The following is a 20,372-nucleotide window of genomic DNA, read 5'->3' on the forward strand; positions in this document are numbered from 1 at the left end:
TCTGTCTGTATTAGTCTATGCATGTCTATTTTTAGAACACCTGATATTGAGGAATTTCTAATGACATTTATTAGTTTAGTTCTGCAGCTCCAAGACTGCATTAATTACTTTCTCGAAAAGATCCTTAGAGACAACCAAAGGGGGAGAGGTGTGCTTTTCTCATGGCTTTAGTCCACCATGGGGTTGGGGTGGGAGAACAAAGCTGTTCAACTCACAACGAACAGCAAGCAGAGCAAGACAGGTCAGTAACAAATAGGAGACGTGACAAGATACAGCTCCCAAGAACATGCCTGAAGTGACCATGCACTACCACGGTCTACCTTCCAAGCATGCGCTACCCTCCCTACCTCTGTCACTGCTCAAGACTCCATTCAGAATTTGAATCCATTCATGGATTCATTATGTCAAACTCTCATGGTTGAATTATCTCTGGTAAAGCTTGCATGGCAGAGCCAAAGGGGTGCTTTAGGCTTTTCTCAATCGAACCAAGTTGAGAACCAAAATTATTATAGAACCACCACCAATGCTCACTCCTCTTAAACTGCTAAGTCATTTCAATGTGGCTTTGGCCAAGCACAGCACCATGCATGCATAAAAGTGCCTTAGAGTGGGACAGGAACAGCTTGTGATGGGACACCAGGTCTTTGTTCTGGTGAACTTGAATATTGACATCCTATTCATCAAGAAAAATCCATGATAAGTAGACTTTTTTCAATATAGTTTCTTTAATAATTTCTCAACATAAATTATGGTTGGCTATTGTTTTCCTCTTCTCCCTAGTCATCTGGCATTACATCCTGTTTTTTTTTTAATCAGTTGGGTCATATTGACTACTTAATTATTGAGCCCAAGAAGTTCTTTATACATTATGGACATGAGACATATGTGTGTGTATCTGTGAAATACTTGCTGTATGTTATACACACATATGCATGTGTTTGTGATATTTCTTTCAGGTCTGTGGCTTTTGACTTTTTATTGTCTTGATGTTGGATAACTCGAAATTTAAAATTTGACTGAGAGTCATCATCATGCTTTATTTTTTCCTTGCTCGGTTTGGTGATTTTTTTATTGGGATCTCTTGGCTAACCCTAAGTTTTGAAGACTGCAGATTATAGTGTGGGTTCTGATTATAGTATAGACAGGGTTTCATCTTCTAAATCATTATATTTAGCACAATAATGCACATTTACATCCTTTTCTTGGTGCAACTGTCAGATATTGTGAAGCATGCTGTAAACCCTGACACATACCAGTGTTCTGTTTGAAAGATCCATTGCTTACATCACATTCTTAGGTGCTGTAGAGGATCTAGCGTTAACTCGGTGGTGGAGAAGGTTGTGGTTTCTAACTCATGACTTCTTCAATAATTTAAGAGGTCAAAAGTACTACAACTTTATATATTAATTTAAATATTTAGCATTTGGTAGTACTATTTCTTTCCATAGACCTGTTCTCGCTCTCTCTCTTCCTCTCTCCACCTCTCCCTCTGTGTATATGTGTGTGTCTATAAGTCAAACTCAGATGTTATTTAAAAGAGTAATTCTACCTGAGGTTGTAGATATTAATATTAGTCATTTTGCTTTTAGTAAACAAAAAACATTGTATAGTAAATTGATCATATAGTCTTACAAAGATTTAAGATGTCATATGTTATAACAATAAATGCTTTTCTATGGCTATTGTTACTACTGTGTATAGAAATACAAACACACACATACACATACATACACACACACACACACACACACACACACACACACACACATAACTATATAAACCCAACCATTTTCTGTTGCTTGTATGTGTCTGATTGCAAGGATGACTACTCTGTATTGAATAATCAGTTTTGGGATTCACCTCCGGAGAAGACTAACTCTCCCTCTCTCAGCAATAGTTGGTCAACTGTAGTTTTTGTAATGAACACCACCCGTGTCTGTTGGTGTTGTTATTCTGAGGACAATTTGAGAAGGACTCAGGAAGTGTTCATGGGTGGGTCTGGAATGGGAGGACATAGGAAAGGTTAGGGGGAGGAAAGGGTCAAAATGATGTAATTATATTTTCAGTAAAATTAAGTAAAAAATAAACTTCTCAATAGTGCAGTTCACCTCTGTGTTCCAGCAAAGCTGGTGATGTGGCCTTCCTTTGCCCATGGAACCTACTTCTGCTACTCTGAAAGGACTGTGGCTAGAAGAGGTTTCTGAGCTCTTACATAAAACTTCTGGTTCTGTTTTCCCAGCTCTTCTTGGCTTCCTCGTGGGAACTATATAGAGTCTAACCGGGATGACTGCACTGTCTCTCTGATCTACGCCGTGCACCTGAAGAAGTCAGGCTATGTCTTCTTTGAGTACCAGTATGTGGACAACAACATCTTCTTTGAGTTCTTTGTAAGGCTTTTCATATTCTAGAATTTGATTTTTAAGAAACATTCATATGACAGTCTGTAAAAGTACTATTTCATTCCACTTTATGCTTCCTAATTTTCTGGAAGGTGTTAACTGGATCTTTCAATGTTAAAACAAAGGTTTTTCCCCTATGTTCTTTGTGTTCAAATTAACATTGTTTCTTTACTTTTCAGATCTTTCTTGTGGAATAACGTTGGCTTGTTTCACCTCTGGTTATGTTCATCAGGTGGCTATTTGGCTTAGACTGTATGTCACAAATAATTTTTCCAAGATTCATTTTATTTTAGCTACAGAGCTATTACTTCCTATGCATTGTGTGTGTAGATTAATATCGATGTTTACATGTTCATAATGTGTGTGCATGTGTGGAGGACAGGCAGATGCTATATGTTTTCCTTTCTCACTCTCCACTTTAGTTTTTTGAAGCCGAGTATCTCAGTGAAACTGAGCTCACAGATTCTGGGGATCAGCCTTCCTCTGCTCTGCCAGTGCTGGGGTTAGGGATGTGCCACCACAGCCATCTTTATACGTGCTAGGGTTCTGAGCCAAGGTCCTCATCCTGGTTATGTACCATGTACATTACCATGGAGTCCTCATAACAGTTCCTATTATGTTAAAATTATATTAATTTTTTTATTTTGAACTTAAACTATTTCCTTACAAGTCAGAAAATATTTCCTTACTGACTAAATTATTTGTTCATTCACAATTATTTCAAAAGAAAAAAATGTCTGTATGTTCTGTTTCTGTGAATGTGGAACTGTTGAAAGGACTCCCTGACTGAAATAGTTGATGTGTCTGTCATGAGCTTAAGTAGGATGATAGAATCTAAGACATTATTATATACTGACAGATTAATATAGTGGCATATTATTTGTGTTTTAAAAAATAAAACTTGCCTGAAGATCAGAGGGCAAAGCAGTCATACTAGTCAGCCATACAGGTCAGGGAGTGGTGCCACACACCTTTAATCCTAGGACTCAGGAGACAGGCAGACGGATCTCTTTGAGTTCAAAGCCACCCTGGGCTACATAAGATTGAATCTGTCTAACAGAAAAAGAGCCCACACAAAGGTGATCCCGGAACTTGGGATCCCATGCCTTTAATCCTAACACTAGGGAGGTGGAGACAGGAGCGATATGACTGGGTGGAGAGAGGAATATAAAGGGGAAGAGACAGGAAATCCGTTGAGTGTGGAGTCTGAGGTTGGTGGAGAACATTGCAGGATTGCCCCTTTGTTTTTCTGGGCCTTGATAGAGGTAAGATCTCTCTAGTCGCTGGCTGCTTTGCTTTTCTGATCTTCAGCTTGGACCCCAATATCTGTCTTAGGATTTTTTTTTTTTAATTTGTGCTACAGAATAGCTACTGAGGCTATTTAACTAATGTAAGCTGTATCTGATCTGGTAACATTTATTATGACAGTGACCTGAATTCTTGAGAAAATGTTTTCAGATGGACTTACACTAAGCACAGTGTTTGGTTTTTTTTTGCCAACAATGAGGAAAATGCTCTTGGAATCCAGATTTTAAGAAAAGACTATACTAACAATTCTAAAACAAATTTATATTGATCTTGGTGATGAGTGTTTCTAAATCAGTAATTGTAGTTTCTATATCAAAAGTTTGAAGGCAAGAACGATTTCCCATGCCTTCGAAGTGAAGAGGTTCTGGCTCTGGTCTTAACTCTGTAATTAGAAGCTGTGTGTTCTTGGTCAGTTAGTCTGACCTTCTGGTTATCATTGTTCCCTTCTATGAAGTGGGTTGTTTGATGAGGCGTTTTGAGCATCTTTAATATGGGTATACCTTGATGCTTTAGGACGTTAAGCAATATTTAGACAGATACACTTTTTAAAGTATATCTTATTTGCAAAATGTCTTTTGAGAATGAGTGAATATTTCTTGAGACATTTTAGCAGTATTACAGAAAATAAAGTTAGGAAGCCAGACAAGGGTCTAATTGTTGTGAATAGCAGTTTCTTTGTATTTCCCAACAAGTCCCTTGAGAGTAGTCCATAAAGGTGTTTTTAAGGTGTAACATTTCATTCCTTCCTGACAGAGATGCCTGTGTTTGTCTGGTTTAGCATCTGAAAGGGATGGCAAACTCATGCTGATTTCTGTATTGATGTTTTACACTTATAGATCATGCTTTATTGACTCAGGTCAACATTTCTCAGTCATCACCCGTCAGTGATGACAAGGAAATGTTTGAAGGTAAGAAAGATGTAGGGGGATGTGAAGAGAAATACATATAAACACTGTTTAATTTGAAGTATTGAAGCCCTGAATTTAGGCACCGAGTGAGCCTTTCCTTCAGCACTACCATGCCTTTTAAAAATGATGAAGCTGAAACCTGGAGAGGTTATTGGTCCACGATTGCACCTCAGCTAGTTTCAAAATGAGCAGTGGAATTGATACCTGCTTTCACGTGTGAAAAGCCTTTAGCGTGCCTAGTCATTGTTCATTGAAGGTATATTGAGAGCCTGTAGCACCTATGAAATGACCTAACATTGGTGTCACATGGTGGTCAGAGGAAGAATAGGACACAAATTCAATTAAAGGAAATATCAACTGGATATTCTCTTGATATTGGGATCACAAATGGAACTATTTTCCACTTACGTCTTTAGACAGTTCTCTTTGTGAGAACACTGTAAGCTTTGTGACAGATAGAAAAAGAAGTCAGGCAGCAAGAGTAATTTAAAGAAGAGAAAGATAGTTTTTGACGGGGATGACTATGTGATGAGCTCCTTCTCCACCCTGCTGCTGACAATCTTGCTGTACTAGAATGATGTCCTGGCTAATAGGTGTCTCTGTACTTTTTGTAGACCTGAAAAAGTAGTGAACTAACCTCTGAACACTCTTCAAGGATTACCCAGAGAGTTCAAGATGTTTAATGTAAAAAATCTTATATCTAGTCATCTTACCTGTCATGGTAAATGATAAATATTTACTCCATTACAAGGGTTAGGAAGTAGATTTTATCCATAACCACTTAGCAACATATTTAGATTATGTCCTGGGAAATTGACAGCCAAGACACACTATTTGCTGATTTAAATTTTTACTGCTGTCAATGAAATTTGCAGATAAATGTAGCTCTCCCTTTCTTTTGGCATCAGATGGAGGTCATAACAGAGGTCCACACTGGTGAAAATGAAGAGATAGATGACTGTGGGGTGCCCATTTCCAGCTGCTACATCTACAATGCAACCCCCTCACTCCCAAGGCTCAGGGAACATGGCAGAAGAGGGGACAGAAAGAGTTTTAAGAGCCCGTATTTCAGGACACCTACTGCGAGATAGTGACATCTAGACATGACAGAAACCGCACCAAAAAATCTTAGCAGCATGGTCACCTAAATGAGACCTGAATAGTGGCTACATCAGTCAGCATGCCAGTGCGGGAGGGGCAAGTTCACAAGCGTCCACCCCTACGTGGGGTCATCCTACCATCAATGAGTGAGGGAGAACCAGTTTTCTTCTGAGTGTAATCCCTAACAGGTTAACCAATTCCGAGTATTCCTCCTTAACATGAGTTCCTATGAGGAGCATTATTATTGACTCTGTGGGTGGTTTTTTTAATAATTTATTTATTTTTGCTTTTTCGAGACAGGGTTTCTCTGTGGTTTTGGAGCCTGTCCTGGAACTAGCTCTTGTAGACCACGCTGGTCTCGAACTCACAGAGATCCGCCTGCCTCTGCCTCCCAAGTGTCTGTGGGTGTTTATAGATGTATAATAAATGCAGATGAGGTCAGGAATCCCAGGTTGGAGATGAGGTTGGAGATGTGCGGCAGGGACCTTCAGGGGGAGAAGGAGAGTTAGAAATGATTTAAATACAGTATACTCATGAATGAAATTCTCAAAAAGAGAAACAGTTGAATTAAATTACTAATAAATTAAAAAGCTAATTAATTTAATTAGCTTCTAAACCTGAGCTTGCATGGTGAATGTGAACTGGTGACCACGCGGGTAGGCTGGGTGGAGGTTTGGTGCTGACTTTCCAGTGTAGTTATTTTCACTAGCCTGGCCTTTGGTTACAACAATGAGATGGTTTTTCTGAGGACCACTCCCCCACACACAGTTGTACTGTAACCTCCAGGGCTCTTGGTGTGTTTGCTTGCTGGAGATTACATTGGTGTTGTTTTAAATGGGTTAAAGGATGCTTTTGCAGCGTGCACTGGGAACAGCAATGAATGGAAGCTGTTCTTCCCAAAGCATTACTGCGTGCCTGTGTTTCACTCACAGATTCAGAATGACCAGTGCCAGGAGATGGATGCCACCACAGACAAGTGGGTGAAGCTCACAGACAATGGAGAATGGGGCTCCCATTCTGTAAGTCTCTTTTGGTGTTGATTTGTTGACACCAATTCAATTCTTTTCCTTCCATTTCCCAACTATTTCTTTTTCTTAACTTTCTTTTTTTCATTAAGAATTTTTTTAAAACAATCTTCTCATTTTATATAGCTATTCTCATTCCCAATCCTTCCCCTCCTCCCCGTCCACCCTTCCCTCCACCCAACTCCCCCATCCACTCCTCAAAATGGGTAAGGCTTCCTATGGGGAGTCAATAAAGTCTGATACTTCACTTCCTTTGAGGCAAGACTAAGGCACCCCCCCCATATCTAGGCTGAACAAGGTATCCCTCTAAAACTATTGTGCTCCTAGATGCTAGAAGAATAAGTGGGCACAGGAGACCACTTCCTAAATATAACTTCAGTAGCACAGACACTGAGAGCAATTAATAAATGGGACCTCCTGAAACTGAGAAGCCTCTGTTAAGCAAAGGACACAGTCAATAAGACAAAAAGACAGTCTACTGAATGGGAAAAGATCTTCACTAACCCCACATCAGACTATAAAGAACTCAAGAAACTAGACATCAAATTACCAAATAATCCAATCAAAAATGGGGCACAGATTCTCAACAGAATTGCAAATGGCCAAAAGACACTTAAAGAATTGCTCAACATCCTTAGCCATCAGGGAAATGCAAATCAAAATGACTCTGAGATTCCATCTTACCAGTCAGAGCAGCTAAGATAAAAAAACACCAAGGACAGCTTATACTGGAGAGAGTTTGGGGTAAGGGGATCACTCCTCCATTGCTGGTAGGAGTGCAACCTTGTACAGCCACTTAGGAAATCAGTGTGGCTTTTTTTTTTCAGGAAGTTGGGACTCAGTCTACTTCAGGATCCAGCAATACCACTCTTTGGCATATACCCAAAGGATGCACGTCCATTCTTAACTATTTCTAAGCATTCGTTCTAAGCAAATAAAAAGAGCAGCATGGTCTTCTACTTCAGTGAAGTTCCATTTAGCAAAGAAATTGCCTCCATGTTTCTCAGACTCACACTGAAAACTTTAGATTATTTTTCTGTTTTCCATTTTCCTTAGGATGCTTTGCCATTCCCTGTTCACCTCAGCTTTCTTCCCCTTTAAAGTGGGACTCAACACCTTAGGGAACTACTTAAAACTAGTGTAAAATATTACTCAGTTTGAGTATGCAAGTTTACAGACGTGCCTGCCACATGTGATAGGCCAGTATCTGCTCATTGGTAAGATCACGAATTGCCTTCCTTCCATGTTCTCTGTGGTAGTTTTAGGAAGGGAGTTACCAGGATTGCTTTTTAGGGCTCTGTGGTCTCTATCGTTGCATAGACATTATTGTCACAAAAGTTACCCGCTTCTGGAATGCCAACCTACTTTCTATATATTTGCTATATATTGGTCAGAATTCTACCCTTTCTGCTCACGCCATAGAATGAAGTTTACTTTTGTCCCACACATCTCTTTAAATGCTTGAATCTTCGATGTTCAGGTGACATGTTTTAGTACATGTCTTGTTTGTGACACTTGTGACATTGTCCTTTTGGAGTGAGGTGTAGTTTTAAAACCTGGCTCTGTATTAGAGCTGTTATTTCTCATAGTTGGTTTGGTTAATGTCTCTGTGATTGTTCTTTCTATTAATTTTAGAAATGAGAGCAGTCTTTCTGTATCAGACGAGAGGATGACAGGAAGGACCTAGATGGAGTCTCCAGTGTGAAGTTTGAGTTTTGTTTTGATAACTTTCACCCTAATCTATGTGGTTATAGAAAGGTCTCATCCTTGAGTCCACACAATGTAGACTTTCAGGAAGATTTTTTCATCTCTATGCTTGGTAGTAATACTAGGGGGCTGGAGAGATGGTTCAGAGGTTAAGAGCACTGGCTTCTTTTCCAGAGATCCTGAGTTCAATTCTCAGTAACTACATGGTGACTCACAGCCATCTATAATGAGATGTGGTGCCCTCTTCTGGCCTGCAGGCAGAACACTGTATGCACAGTAAATAAATAAATCTTAAAAAAAAGAAGAAAAAGAAAGTAATATTAGTACCACTTAAGGTCAGTTCAGCTCAATACCCAGTTGGCAGGATGGTGTGGGAGGTTCCTCTGCCTATGTGTTGCTTTTATTGGTTAATGAATAAGACACTGTCTTGGCCTGTGATAGGGTGAAAGAACAGAGCTAGGTGGGGAAAACTAAAGTGAATGCTGGGAGAAAGAAAGGTGGAGTCATGGAGAAGCCATGGAGCTGCTGCCAGAGTCAAACATGCCAAAACTTTGCTGGTAAGCCACTGCCATGTGGTGATACACAGATTCATAGAAATGGGTTAAATTAATATGTAAGAGTTAGCCAATAAGAAGCTACAGCTAATGGGTCAAGCAGTGATTTAATTAACACAGTTTCTGTGTGATTATTTGGGGTCTAAGCTAGCCAGGCGGCTGGGAACCAACAAGTAGCCACCCTGCAACAGCGGGACTTTGACCATCAGTAAGTATACTGTAGTCACCATTGAGGATTTAACTCCAGAGCAATGTGCTGAGTGCACTAGTTCCCCACATCTTCCAGGGTGTGTATCGGGCAGATTTCATGTATAGCTTGACTGTCATGAGCCAGAGTGCATAGAAGAATAGAGGTATCAAATGAAAAAGCAGTGGCCTCCTAGCTTTGGATCAATTACCTGCATCGGCAAGAAATTGATTAGAAAATTAGTTTGATTTAGGTGTAGAAAATGTCCCAGTAGCAAAGGAAGCAAATGTGATTGCCATTAAGTTTCTCAGGTTAGAGTTAGATCAGGTGACCCGTAGAACAGCACATTTTCTCTTGTTCCTGTCACACTGTGACTCGTTGAATAGTTTCAAAAGCTATGAAGCTACGTAACCCATTTTTTTGTCACTGAACAAAATATGCAAGGTTGTATATTTCCTAAATCTCAAAGACTTCTTTAATTCTGCTGTAGAGGTTTAAGGTCAGAGTACCCACATCTTCTCAGCCCTGGGGAAGAAGCATCAGATGGTAGGAATGTCTTCAAGGGTGCTCCATGGTGAAGCCCGAAAAGTCAGCCAGGCAGAGACTCTACCCAGTCCCAAGGGAGCCCCAAACTCACGCTTTTGTTAGGGTCATTCCTGTGGGAACTAAGGGCATGAGACTAGCACTAGCCTCTTCATGAGGCAATGTTCTCAGTGACGTAACTACATCTCATCAGTCTCAGCTCACAGAAGTTCACTACTGCCACACTTGGGGACCAGACTACATATGGAGTTCTAGGGAGTACGCACAGCATATCCAGGCCAGAGCAGAGACAAGCACTGTGCTGCCTTCTTTCTTCTTACAGCTCAGAGATCCACCTGAAGAGTAACATTACCATCATAGTATATGCTTGGGCTCAGATTTATTCACCCTGGGTGACAGAACCCTTCTGTGTCTAAGCCCCAACCTTGAAGTTTAAGAACAAGTTTATCTTTTTAGACTTAGTTTCTTCCTTAATATATGTGTGGATTGTCAGACTGTTCTATTCTTAATTTTGAATCAACTTCATTGTAGCTTAGGCTGGAACTAAGAGTATTTAAGTTTTTAATTCTATTTTAATGTTGAGTATATAAAGAATTGAAAAAAAGGTATAAGGGAGTAATTTTTGGCCGTGGTTAGAAATACTGACCTGAGTGTCTTGCACTTCTTCCTGTAGGTGATGCTGAAATCAGGCACAAACATTCTGTACTGGCGGACCACAGGCATCCTTATGGGCTCTAAGGCAGTCAAGCCTGTGCTAGTAAAAAACATCACCATCGAAGGTATTTTATAGCTATAGTAGTCACTCATCCAAATTTATTGTTAAAATATTTATTAGAGTGTTGGTTTAACTGACTCAAGGGTTTATATTATAACAAAGACACAAATTAATGTCAGACCTTATGCAAGTCTAAAAACCTTAGTTTTATATCCACCAAATTGATTGTTTTTTTCTTTTTCCCTTCTACCCTCAAACTGGATTATTTAATCAATGTAAAGCAGCAATCACAATGACAATCTTCAGTTTTTTTAAAAAAAATAAAATGAAGGTGTATTTGTTTACAGGATCCCAGTACTCATTAGAGGAGGGCACCAGACCTCATTACAGATGGTTGTGATTGCTGGGAATTGAACTCAGGACCTTTGGAAGAGCAGGCAATGCTCTTAGCCACTGAGCCATCTCTCCAGCCCCAGTATTCATTAGAGACATGTAAATTATGCTAGATAATCTGATCATTGTACATCCATAAAACCAATAATAGTCTGGCTGTTTCCTACACCCCTTGTACCTTCTGAGCCAGATGGGGCATTTCTAGACCAGCTGAGCCACCGATAAATGTCATGGCTCATGCTTAAGTAGCTTGCATTTAGTTAAAGCAGCAATTCTTCTTCATTAAACTTCGGTGTGTTTTGCTGCGTCCTGTGTGCCTGCTCTTGGGATGTCGCCTCGTTAATCATTGGGACATCTGCTGGACAAAGCTGGAAGCACAAACCAATAGATTTCCATTTCTAGGGTCTTTCCTGCTTGCTTGTACACTGTATCTTCCTTTGTTCCAGTAAGCAAAGGATTTAGGCTCATATTGCTATTAACATCTCTCTCTTCTGTGCAGACGCAGGAAGTGGGTGCTAATGTGCTCATTGTCCTGGCTTCTCTCTCCCAAGCACTGCTTTTCCTTCCCATGCAGGGGTGGCATACACTTCAGAGTGCTTCCCGTGTAAGCCAGGCACTTTCAGCAACAAGCCAGGCTCGTTTAACTGCCAGCTGTGCCCCAGAAACACCTATTCTGAAAAGGGTGCTAAAGAATGCATAAGGTGTAAGGAGGACTCCCAATTTTCAGGTAAGACTAATTGACAATTTTTATTCTTCCCTTTCAGTGCTAATGTTGGTCAAGTGTACTTCATAGGGCAGAGTAAGTGTGGTAGCAATGGTGGACCACATGCCAATGCAATGGAATGAATTCATGTTGAATGGGGACCATATGACATTCTAGTACCCTTCTCTGCATGACTTTCTCCATTTGTCTATGATTTTCCTTTATGCCACACTCCATAGATAAGTGGTTCAAATGTGTTTGCATGAGTCTAGCCAACTGTTTACTTTCACGTGGTTTGTTACCATAGGGACGGTTGAGATGCACTTAGAAATTTTTAATTTGTTCCAGATGTCCAGTGTTCAATGATAATATAGGAGATATCTAATATCTTCTGGAAACAGCTGCCCGATGTAGTTGTATCCTAGAAACATTTATTCTCCCTCTACGCAAAATAAAAATATAAACATTTGGCCAAGCAATAATGGTGTACTCTTTTGGGAGGCAGAGGCAAACAAATCTCTGAGTTTGAGGCCAACCTGGTCTACAGAGTGAGTTCCAGGACAGCCAGGGCTACACAGAGAAACCCTGTCTCTTAAAACCAAACCAAACTAAGCAAATAAATAATAATAATAATAATAATAAACCCAAACCTTTATTTGCTTAAGGCTTGGCTAGTTACTACACTCTAGTACAGTGTTTTTATTTACATGTTCGCTTGCTTTTGAGTTTTGACGTTCAATTTTTCTTAAGGTCACAAAGGAATTGGTCCTTTTCTAAAGTGTGTTCTGTGTGTATGTTGCAGAAGAAGGAGCCAGTGAGTGTGTGGATCGCCCACCCTGCACTACCAAGGACTATTTCCAGATCCATACCCCATGTGATGAAGAAGGAAAGGTATCAGCAGGGTTTAACTTATCCCATGTCTATCTAACCCACTTCCCAGTGTGAGAGCTCTCTGATTGTTACCTGTGTGTGCAGACTGTACAGAAGAAATCTAAGATGCTAGGTGTCGCAACCTGCCTCTGCTTTGATCTCCCAACTTGTTTGTTCTCTGGACAATTTGATGTTCCTAAGCCCTTCATTTTTTTTCAGTCTTTAAAGCAGCTTTGATATTGCTACCTACTTCATAACGCTTCTATGAGAAGAGATAAGATCCTTGAAGTTTTCAGCCAAGGGCCTGACGTGAAATAGGTGCTCTACACATTATTACTGTCTTTCTTAAGCAACTATATTCTCAGAGGTCAAAAGACCAAGAAGAGCACAGCTTGAAATATTTGCTACCACTCACAGGATGAAAATGCTGGGTAGCCTTTATTGCCCTGGGAGGAACTCGGAATACTTCTCAGAGGAGCTAGGCAGTCACATGCTAACTCAGTCATGCCAGGCTACAAGCCACAAAGTAACTACCATACCCACAACACTGAGCTGGATGAAAATGCCCAGATGAGCTTTACGGTTGACCAGTAATTCTTTGAATTAAAGACGAGCCCATACCAGCCAGTGTCAATGAGAAGCTGAGGGTGAAGTAGCTCCTGTGGCGTGTCCTTCAGATTTGTTGCAGCCTGCAGGAGGACATTTAGTTTTGGGGATATCACAAAACATTGCTTTCCTTCCTAATTTTACATCTGTCCATGCTGATTTGTACTTTTCGTATTTATATGAATGTGAAGCTTTCTTTATGCCTTTAAATACTTTAAAGAAATATTGCTTCGAATGATTTAGAGTAAATGATACTAATTTAAAGTGATTGGTGGAAATTTTTAATAAGAAATATAACTATTATTTTTAATAACAATAACACTAACAACATTAACTGGTTGGCCATGGTCCTACAATAATGCCACGTAAGGCTATTTCTATTTAGAAAATACATATAGAGGCCCCTAAAATGGAATGAAAAGTGTTGGGTATAATACCTTTAAAGTAAGCGTTCCTTAGTTAAACTTGACTTACTTACTAATAAAATTAAATTAATTTTATTCCATGTAATGATGACTAAGTCAGTATTACTGCAGTGTAGACAAATGAGATTTATTAATGATTCAATTTATCTGAACAACATGAAAATATATTAAAATCATAGTTATTACATTCCTGAGTGCTCTAATATATTGACAAGTATAATGCCAGTGACCAGTATGACAACACCTGGTTGACCTGGCTTAATTTAATTAAAGCCATGCAAATTTAAGTATTGTTTAGGACATATACACACAGCACAAACTTGCAAGCATGCTATATGTGTACATGTACATGAACTTTGTTTTTCATATACATCAGGGAATCCATGAGCATGCTATAATTTATAAGAAAATAATGTATTCATGTTTTATAAATTCAGTGTTTTTTCTTTTCTTTTTAATCTTTTTTCTTTTCTTTATCATTTTTTTTTTGACATAATCTCACCCTGTAGTTTTGCTGGCCTAGAACCCTGTGTAGTTCAGGCTGACCTTCAAGTCCCAGAGATCGCCCTTTTAAGGCTTAGATCTACAAGGACATTGTGACTCTTTCTAGTGAAACTTATCTGCAGAAAGGGTTTTGGTTTCATAAAAACACTTATGTTTCCATTTCACTTTCTGAAGAGTGAGTTGATTGTTGGTGTCTCACCTGCACTATGAGCCATCTGGCTCTAAATATCATTAATATTAATTAGCTTCTCTTCCCACCAGCTGCACTTGGAAGCATATGTCTCTCTTAGAGAGACAGAGAAGCAGTTTGTTGAAGGTTTGTAATGAAAACGTATCTTGGAGAATTTGTGACGATTTCTCCTTAAAATATTTAAGGATAAAGCGTATTTTTTTTTAACTTCTAAAAATCTTCTTTGGTTACTTTGGAGGCAGCTGGTTATTTTGCTTCCCACATCTACTTGCAAATATTATTGTTTCTATTCTCATCAGACTCACCCTTCTTCAAAGGTGCTGTGTGCATCTCTTGGGTAAGCTGTGTAATAATTCAGATCAGGGACTTAGTGAAGTGCTTGCCTTGAAAACCACAGTGATCATCCAGTCCCCAACACCCATATGAGAAGCCTGGCCTGGTGACCTGTGTTTATAAGAAAAGATAGATAGACCCAGAACAATGATGCTCAAGGTTGTTGTCTGGCCTGAACACACACACACACACACACACACACACACACACACACACACACACATTGTGTACATACACACCCCTCTCTAACCTGGAGTGTTTCCTTGTTCAGAAGCTTGGGCATAGCTTGTCCTGAAAAGGTTGGGAAGATTCTTCAATGTTGCACATCTTCTCTCTTCCTGTGTAGGAATCAAAATTTCCCCTAAATGTAGCAGTCATGCATTTTTATTAAAGAGTCAGAAAATTAATAACTTACTAGGATTTTAAATTTTCTTTTTATATTTGTTAAACTGGAAACTTAAAGTCAGCGTCTCTGCTATAAATGAGTCATTATTTATCTTGATTCTCTGAATTTTATGCTACCTTTTTATTGAAAGGCATTGAGAGCCTTTTATGGATATAGTATCTAATATGAATCTTTTTAGCTACTTAGGAAGACTCAGCTGTAGCAGCCAGTGTTTTACAGATGGTAACAGAGGCAGAGGGATAAAGTAGCGCATTAAAGAATATCATGACATGAGCCGTAAAATGAATGTGGAAAAAGGAACCGTAAGAAGAGAATAATGCTATTTATCATTCTGTTGAGACATCTATATTTAAAGCATTTTTCTTTGCATCCTTCTTCGTACAAGATAATGCATATTGAGAGGACAATTTGAGTGGCTTGAAGGCTCAGGATGTACCGTTCCTCCTGACTAGGAGCAGTGGTGGAGTATTGCCTGTGGTTTCTATTCTCTGGAAATCAATAGATTTCCTACTACAGAAGGTGTTTTAATGAACAAACAATATTTTCAAAAGTTTATTGGATGAAATGAAAGGTTATTGTCTCTTCTAAAAACTTCTATTGAGTACTGATATTGATTACTATTTGTGATCCCTCAATGTTCACATTCCAATTTTGCTTTAGAATAGCTAACCCATTTGGTACTCCAGTCTCAACATGAGAATAACTAATTGTGGACAGTGTTTTGGGCACGGCGTGACAGCTAGTTTTGTATTGTTTTGTGTGGAGGAAGATAACACAGGCGTTTAACTGATGGTACTCATGGACCACAGAGGGTGCGTTTGTCCTGAAGCTCAGAGCACGTGGAAAAGGCCCACCAATTTCTGGAGAGAAGAGTTTGACTATAGCTCTTGTTACTGAAAAAGACCCAGGAACTATTGATATTTATGAACATTATGATGGCACATGAGGTTTGGTCTATTCTTTTTGAAAAAAATGGCATTTTTCTTTGATGATTACTATGTGCAAAGTATGGTAGTGAAGGCTGTGTCTGGAGGAAAGAAGGGAGCAGAAAAGGTCTCTCAACCCCACCTTCTCTCACTGTTTGTGATTTTTTTTGGCTTGTCTATTTGACATCTTTGTTGTGAGGACATTGTATTATTTGCTTTCTGTTTTAATTTTAAAATCTTTTTTTTTTTTTTTCCAGACACAGATAATGTATAAGTGGATCGAGCCGAAAATCTGCAGGGAGGATCTCTCGGATGCTATCAGACTGCCCCCTTCTGGAGAGAAGAAGGATTGTCCTCCTTGCAACCCAGGATTCTATAACAATGGATCTTCTTCTTGCCATCCCTGCCCTTCTGGGACATTTTCAGATGGAACAAAGGGTAAGGTGTCTATCACGAACTGCACTTTTAGAAAGATAATATTAATAGACCTGGGATCTTGTTTTCAATTGATTTGCTGGAGAAGTCTTTAGAAGACACATTTCTTATTTCATTGGAAGGACAAAGAGTTGGGAAATGTTGATAAAGGGACTGTGAGACCATGATTTATTTACCAGCGAATGAGAACTCTCTTGCTGGCATTTTGTGTATGTGAGATTGTTTCCTTTAAAAATATTATATTTAATTATTCTTTGAATAATGATCCTATCTTGTTGACTGTTGATAATAAGGCCAATCATTCATTTGTCCGTGTGTGTGTGTGTACATAAAATGAAGAACTATACAAAAAAGACCACCAAATGCATACACATGCATTGGCACTTTATCTAGAACCATTTTACAGATGACGTTTGAAGATGTTCCTAAGGGAACTGGTGGTATTGCATCGTTCCCTCTCATTTCTCTGCTAATCATGGTTTAGAGGCGCTTGGCACAGGGACGACTGTCCAGATGCAGCCTACTGTGATTGTTGACTCCCATCTTCTGCAGAGTGCAAGCCATGTCCAGCAGGAACAGAGCCAGCGCTTGGGTTTGAGTACAAATGGTGGAATGTCCTCCCTGCCAACATGAAAACTTCCTGCTTCAACGTTGGGAATTCCAAGTGTGATGGAATGAACGGTGAGTTTGGACTCTCCCTTCACTGTCGTGGCTTCTTTTTACTCTTCGCTTTTTAAACACACCAGACTCACATTGTTTGGCTGTGTGTCTACCCCAACCCTGACATACAAATCAAGCAATCAGGCAGATGGATTTCCTACAGTAATAAAACATACAGTTTTTTCCCCTTCCCATGGTGTCAGCTTTGAATAGTCAATAACAGTATGCAAATGTCAAGTAGAAAACTCCAAACCCCAAATTTCAAATGGCAAACTGTTCTATGGACTTATTTCAACCACCTTCATTTGTTTTTTTCTTTCCAGTCCAGGATGTGAATTATCGCTTTGTTTGGTTACATCTGCTTCCTGACCATTAGTGAGTTAGTAGCATCTTGGTGTTTAGACACAGCTCATGCTTCACAATATCTGTGTTCAAATAGCTTCTAATAATAATCTCAAACCACAAGTAACAGGCCAAACAGAACCCATCAAGGTCATCCTTACTCAGTCACTCCCTGAGCCCTTTCTTTCTCCCTCCCTCCCTCCCTCCCTCCCTCCCTCCCTCCCTCCCTCCCTCCCTCCCTCTCTTCCTCCTTCTCTCCCTCCACCCCACCCACCCTTCCAGCCGAAAATGCAAAAGTTCTCAACTTAAGAAAGAGCATAAATTGTTTGATGAAGTTGCTAATAATCCACAGTAAAAAAAAAAAGCTATTAGCCATTAAACTGTGAAGAAGAAAAAAAATATCCATGCCAATGTTGCTCTCACACTTTAAAGGGCAAAAGATAAACAGCAGCATGTTGCAAGTGCTAAGACAGAAAATGTATTAAATCGTAGAGCTTGGTGTGTCCACTGTGGGGGGTCTCAGAGCTTATCTGTGAGGATAAATGTGCGCATGGGAGGTGGGACAGTGGACAACTGTTGTATTCTTCTTGCATTTTATGCAGTCACTTCTGAAGTCAATATTGAAGCTCATGTTTAAAGTCCCAAAGCCCAGAAGAGATGTAGCAAGGAAGATGACAGCATCTACATCTTTTACCACTTTAAGGAGCAGCATGTAGGCGGAGTTTTCATCGGTACTGCTGACTCCAAAAATAAACGCATTGAGGCTTATATTATTTACAAATGTTCTGCCAATAGCTCTGGCTATTACTAATTAGCTCTTACAACTTAAATTAACCCATTTTCCTTATTTACACTTTGCCGTGTGGTGGTACCTTTATTAGTATGGCACATTCATCTCCTGGTCCCTCTGCCTCTGGCTGGTGACTCTTTCTGCCCTTCTTCCTCCCAGCATTCTCCTAGTCTGGCTCTCCTGCCTAGCCTTATTCTGTTCAGCTATTGGTCAGTCAGCTTCTTTATTCAACCAACCACAGTGAAATATATTCACATGGTGTTAAAGAATATTTCACAATATTTCCCTTTTTTGTCTAAATAAAACGGAAGGTTTTAACTTTAACATAGTAAAATCATATCTAACAAAAACAGTTATCAAGTAAGAATTACAGTTAAACTATCTAGTTCACTTGTATTTGACAAAATTAGAGAAAATACTCTAGTATCTATATTATCTTGGTGAGTCTAAAGTTTTCATCTGATTTACCTTTTTATCATAACTAAAGAAAACTGTAATTATGGCTATCTAATCTTCAGCTCCACCAAAGATCCCAGAAGCATGAATTGTTACCCAGTGACAGGGGTATCAGGCCTCCTGAACAGTCATCCTAGGTTCTTCTTTGATGTTGTGGCATCCAGCTATGACCTACAGACATAGTATGTCTGACAGACATTTCTGAGCAGGGAGTTTTGAAGGACTGTACTATCTTGACTTGACAAAGTTTGGCAGTTGCTTTGTTTTGCATCCTATTGGTCCAGTTTGGGAAGTATGATGCCAGCAATTGAGGCAGCGACAGTTTCTTTGCCCAATGACTAGCTTTCACCATAAATAAAGCAAATTTCTGTTAAAGCAAAGAAAAGCAGCCCACAAAACACAGTCCCAGAGAACTTAATGAGGACACTAAAAGAGACTTACATAGATCTAATCCACATGGGAAGTAGACAAAGACAAGATCTCCTGAGTAAATTGGGAGCATGGGGACCTTCAGGGAGGGTTGAAATGGGGAGGGGAGAGGCAGGGAGAAGAGCAGAGAAAAATGTAGAGCTCAATAAAAATCAATAAAAAAACTGTCATGAAAAGCCTTAGGTTATTAAACATATTAAATGTATTAAGTGCCATATTCTCTAGGTTGAAGTGTTTGAAGACTTTCTAAATATACCTGTGTATGACTTTTAAAACACATCCAACATGGCTATAAGTTTGATTCTTATATATGACTATGAATCTATATTTCTTACACATTGCATTTTTAAATGAGTTGCATAAAAACAATACCCTAAACAAGACTAGAACTATGCACAGAGGATAGCAAAATTAATTTTAGATTTGTATCAATTACTAAAATCCATACCAATGTGCAATATTTAATACTAGTGGATTAAATAATTTACCAGTAGATTCAATCATCTACCCTTTTATCCTATCATTTCTATATTCTTCCCTTTTTTTTCAGAATGAACTCCCTGAGAGATAATGTTTTGTTTAGTGTTTTTTGACCATTATCAATAACTTGTAAACAACCCCCTTAAATAATAATAAACATTAATAACCAATATTTTGGGGATGTGTGTGTTGTTTCCTCGAGACTGCTTCCTATTGTCTGAGGGTTCTGACATCTTTGGGAAACCTTGAGAAAATCAGGATGATTGTTAGGTCTTGGCTGTAGTATTCTGTGAGGCTAGATCATCTCAGTTAGCAGTCTTGTTCTGGAGGCTGGGTCACCTGGGTCATCCATTTTTATTGGTGTCTGGTTCCCTTGTTCTGAAAATACATATACTTCCAAAGGTAATATACATGTCTATATTAATACAAATATAGACTTGCATTTGACACAAAACAGGCATAGATGATTTTTCTTATGTGACTGAGCCATGTAAAATATACATCATATGTCTTGTAGTTCTTTTAGGTCTATTTATTTATGTCTGTAGTCAGGTTTTCAGGGTGTCTTTCTTGATCAAACCTGATATTTTTAACCTTGAATGAATCCACAACCTTTCATTTTCATAACCTCTTCTCCAAAGTAAGATATTTCTTCACTTTCATTTTGAAGTTAAGACATTTTTAAAATATGTAGGTTGGTTTAGTTTGGCAGTTTGGATAATTCAATGTGTCCTGGCAACTATTACTCCTGCCTCAGCATACAAAAATTTAAAGACAACACAATAAGATACAGTATCCAGACTCTCTGTGTATTTTCCATCTTTACATGACTTTTTTTTCTTTTATATCACTTTACTCCCTTTTTAAGGACATTATTTTATTATTTTCAAACTTTTTTAAATCTAAGACTGTATATACTCTTTTTCTTCTCTCTCCCAAACCTTTGTACATTTTTGAACACACTGTAACCTGTTTAG

At 39.0% G+C, this 20,372-nt stretch overlaps 1 protein-coding gene across 2 annotated transcripts in view; it reads left to right on the top strand.

The window, feature by feature from the left end:
* Elapor2 (endosome-lysosome associated apoptosis and autophagy regulator family member 2) overlaps positions 1-20,372 on the top strand; it is a 158,139-nt gene that overhangs the window by 96,956 nt on the left and 40,811 nt on the right. For both annotated transcript variants that reach the window (XM_075956360.1, XM_075956361.1), the window contains 7 exons: positions 2,240-2,387; positions 6,649-6,735; positions 10,406-10,511; positions 11,415-11,567; positions 12,346-12,434; positions 16,061-16,241; positions 16,791-16,919. In XM_075956360.1, the coding sequence (XP_075812475.1) occupies positions 2,240-2,387; positions 6,649-6,735; positions 10,406-10,511; positions 11,415-11,567; positions 12,346-12,434; positions 16,061-16,241; positions 16,791-16,919 (893 nt within the window). The remainder of the gene's footprint in view (positions 1-2,239; positions 2,388-6,648; positions 6,736-10,405; positions 10,512-11,414; positions 11,568-12,345; positions 12,435-16,060; positions 16,242-16,790; positions 16,920-20,372) is intronic.

The sequence above is a fragment of the Microtus pennsylvanicus genome, chromosome 22 (genome assembly GCF_037038515.1).
Source record: "Microtus pennsylvanicus isolate mMicPen1 chromosome 22, mMicPen1.hap1, whole genome shotgun sequence".
NCBI lineage: Eukaryota > Metazoa > Chordata > Mammalia > Rodentia > Cricetidae > Microtus > Microtus pennsylvanicus.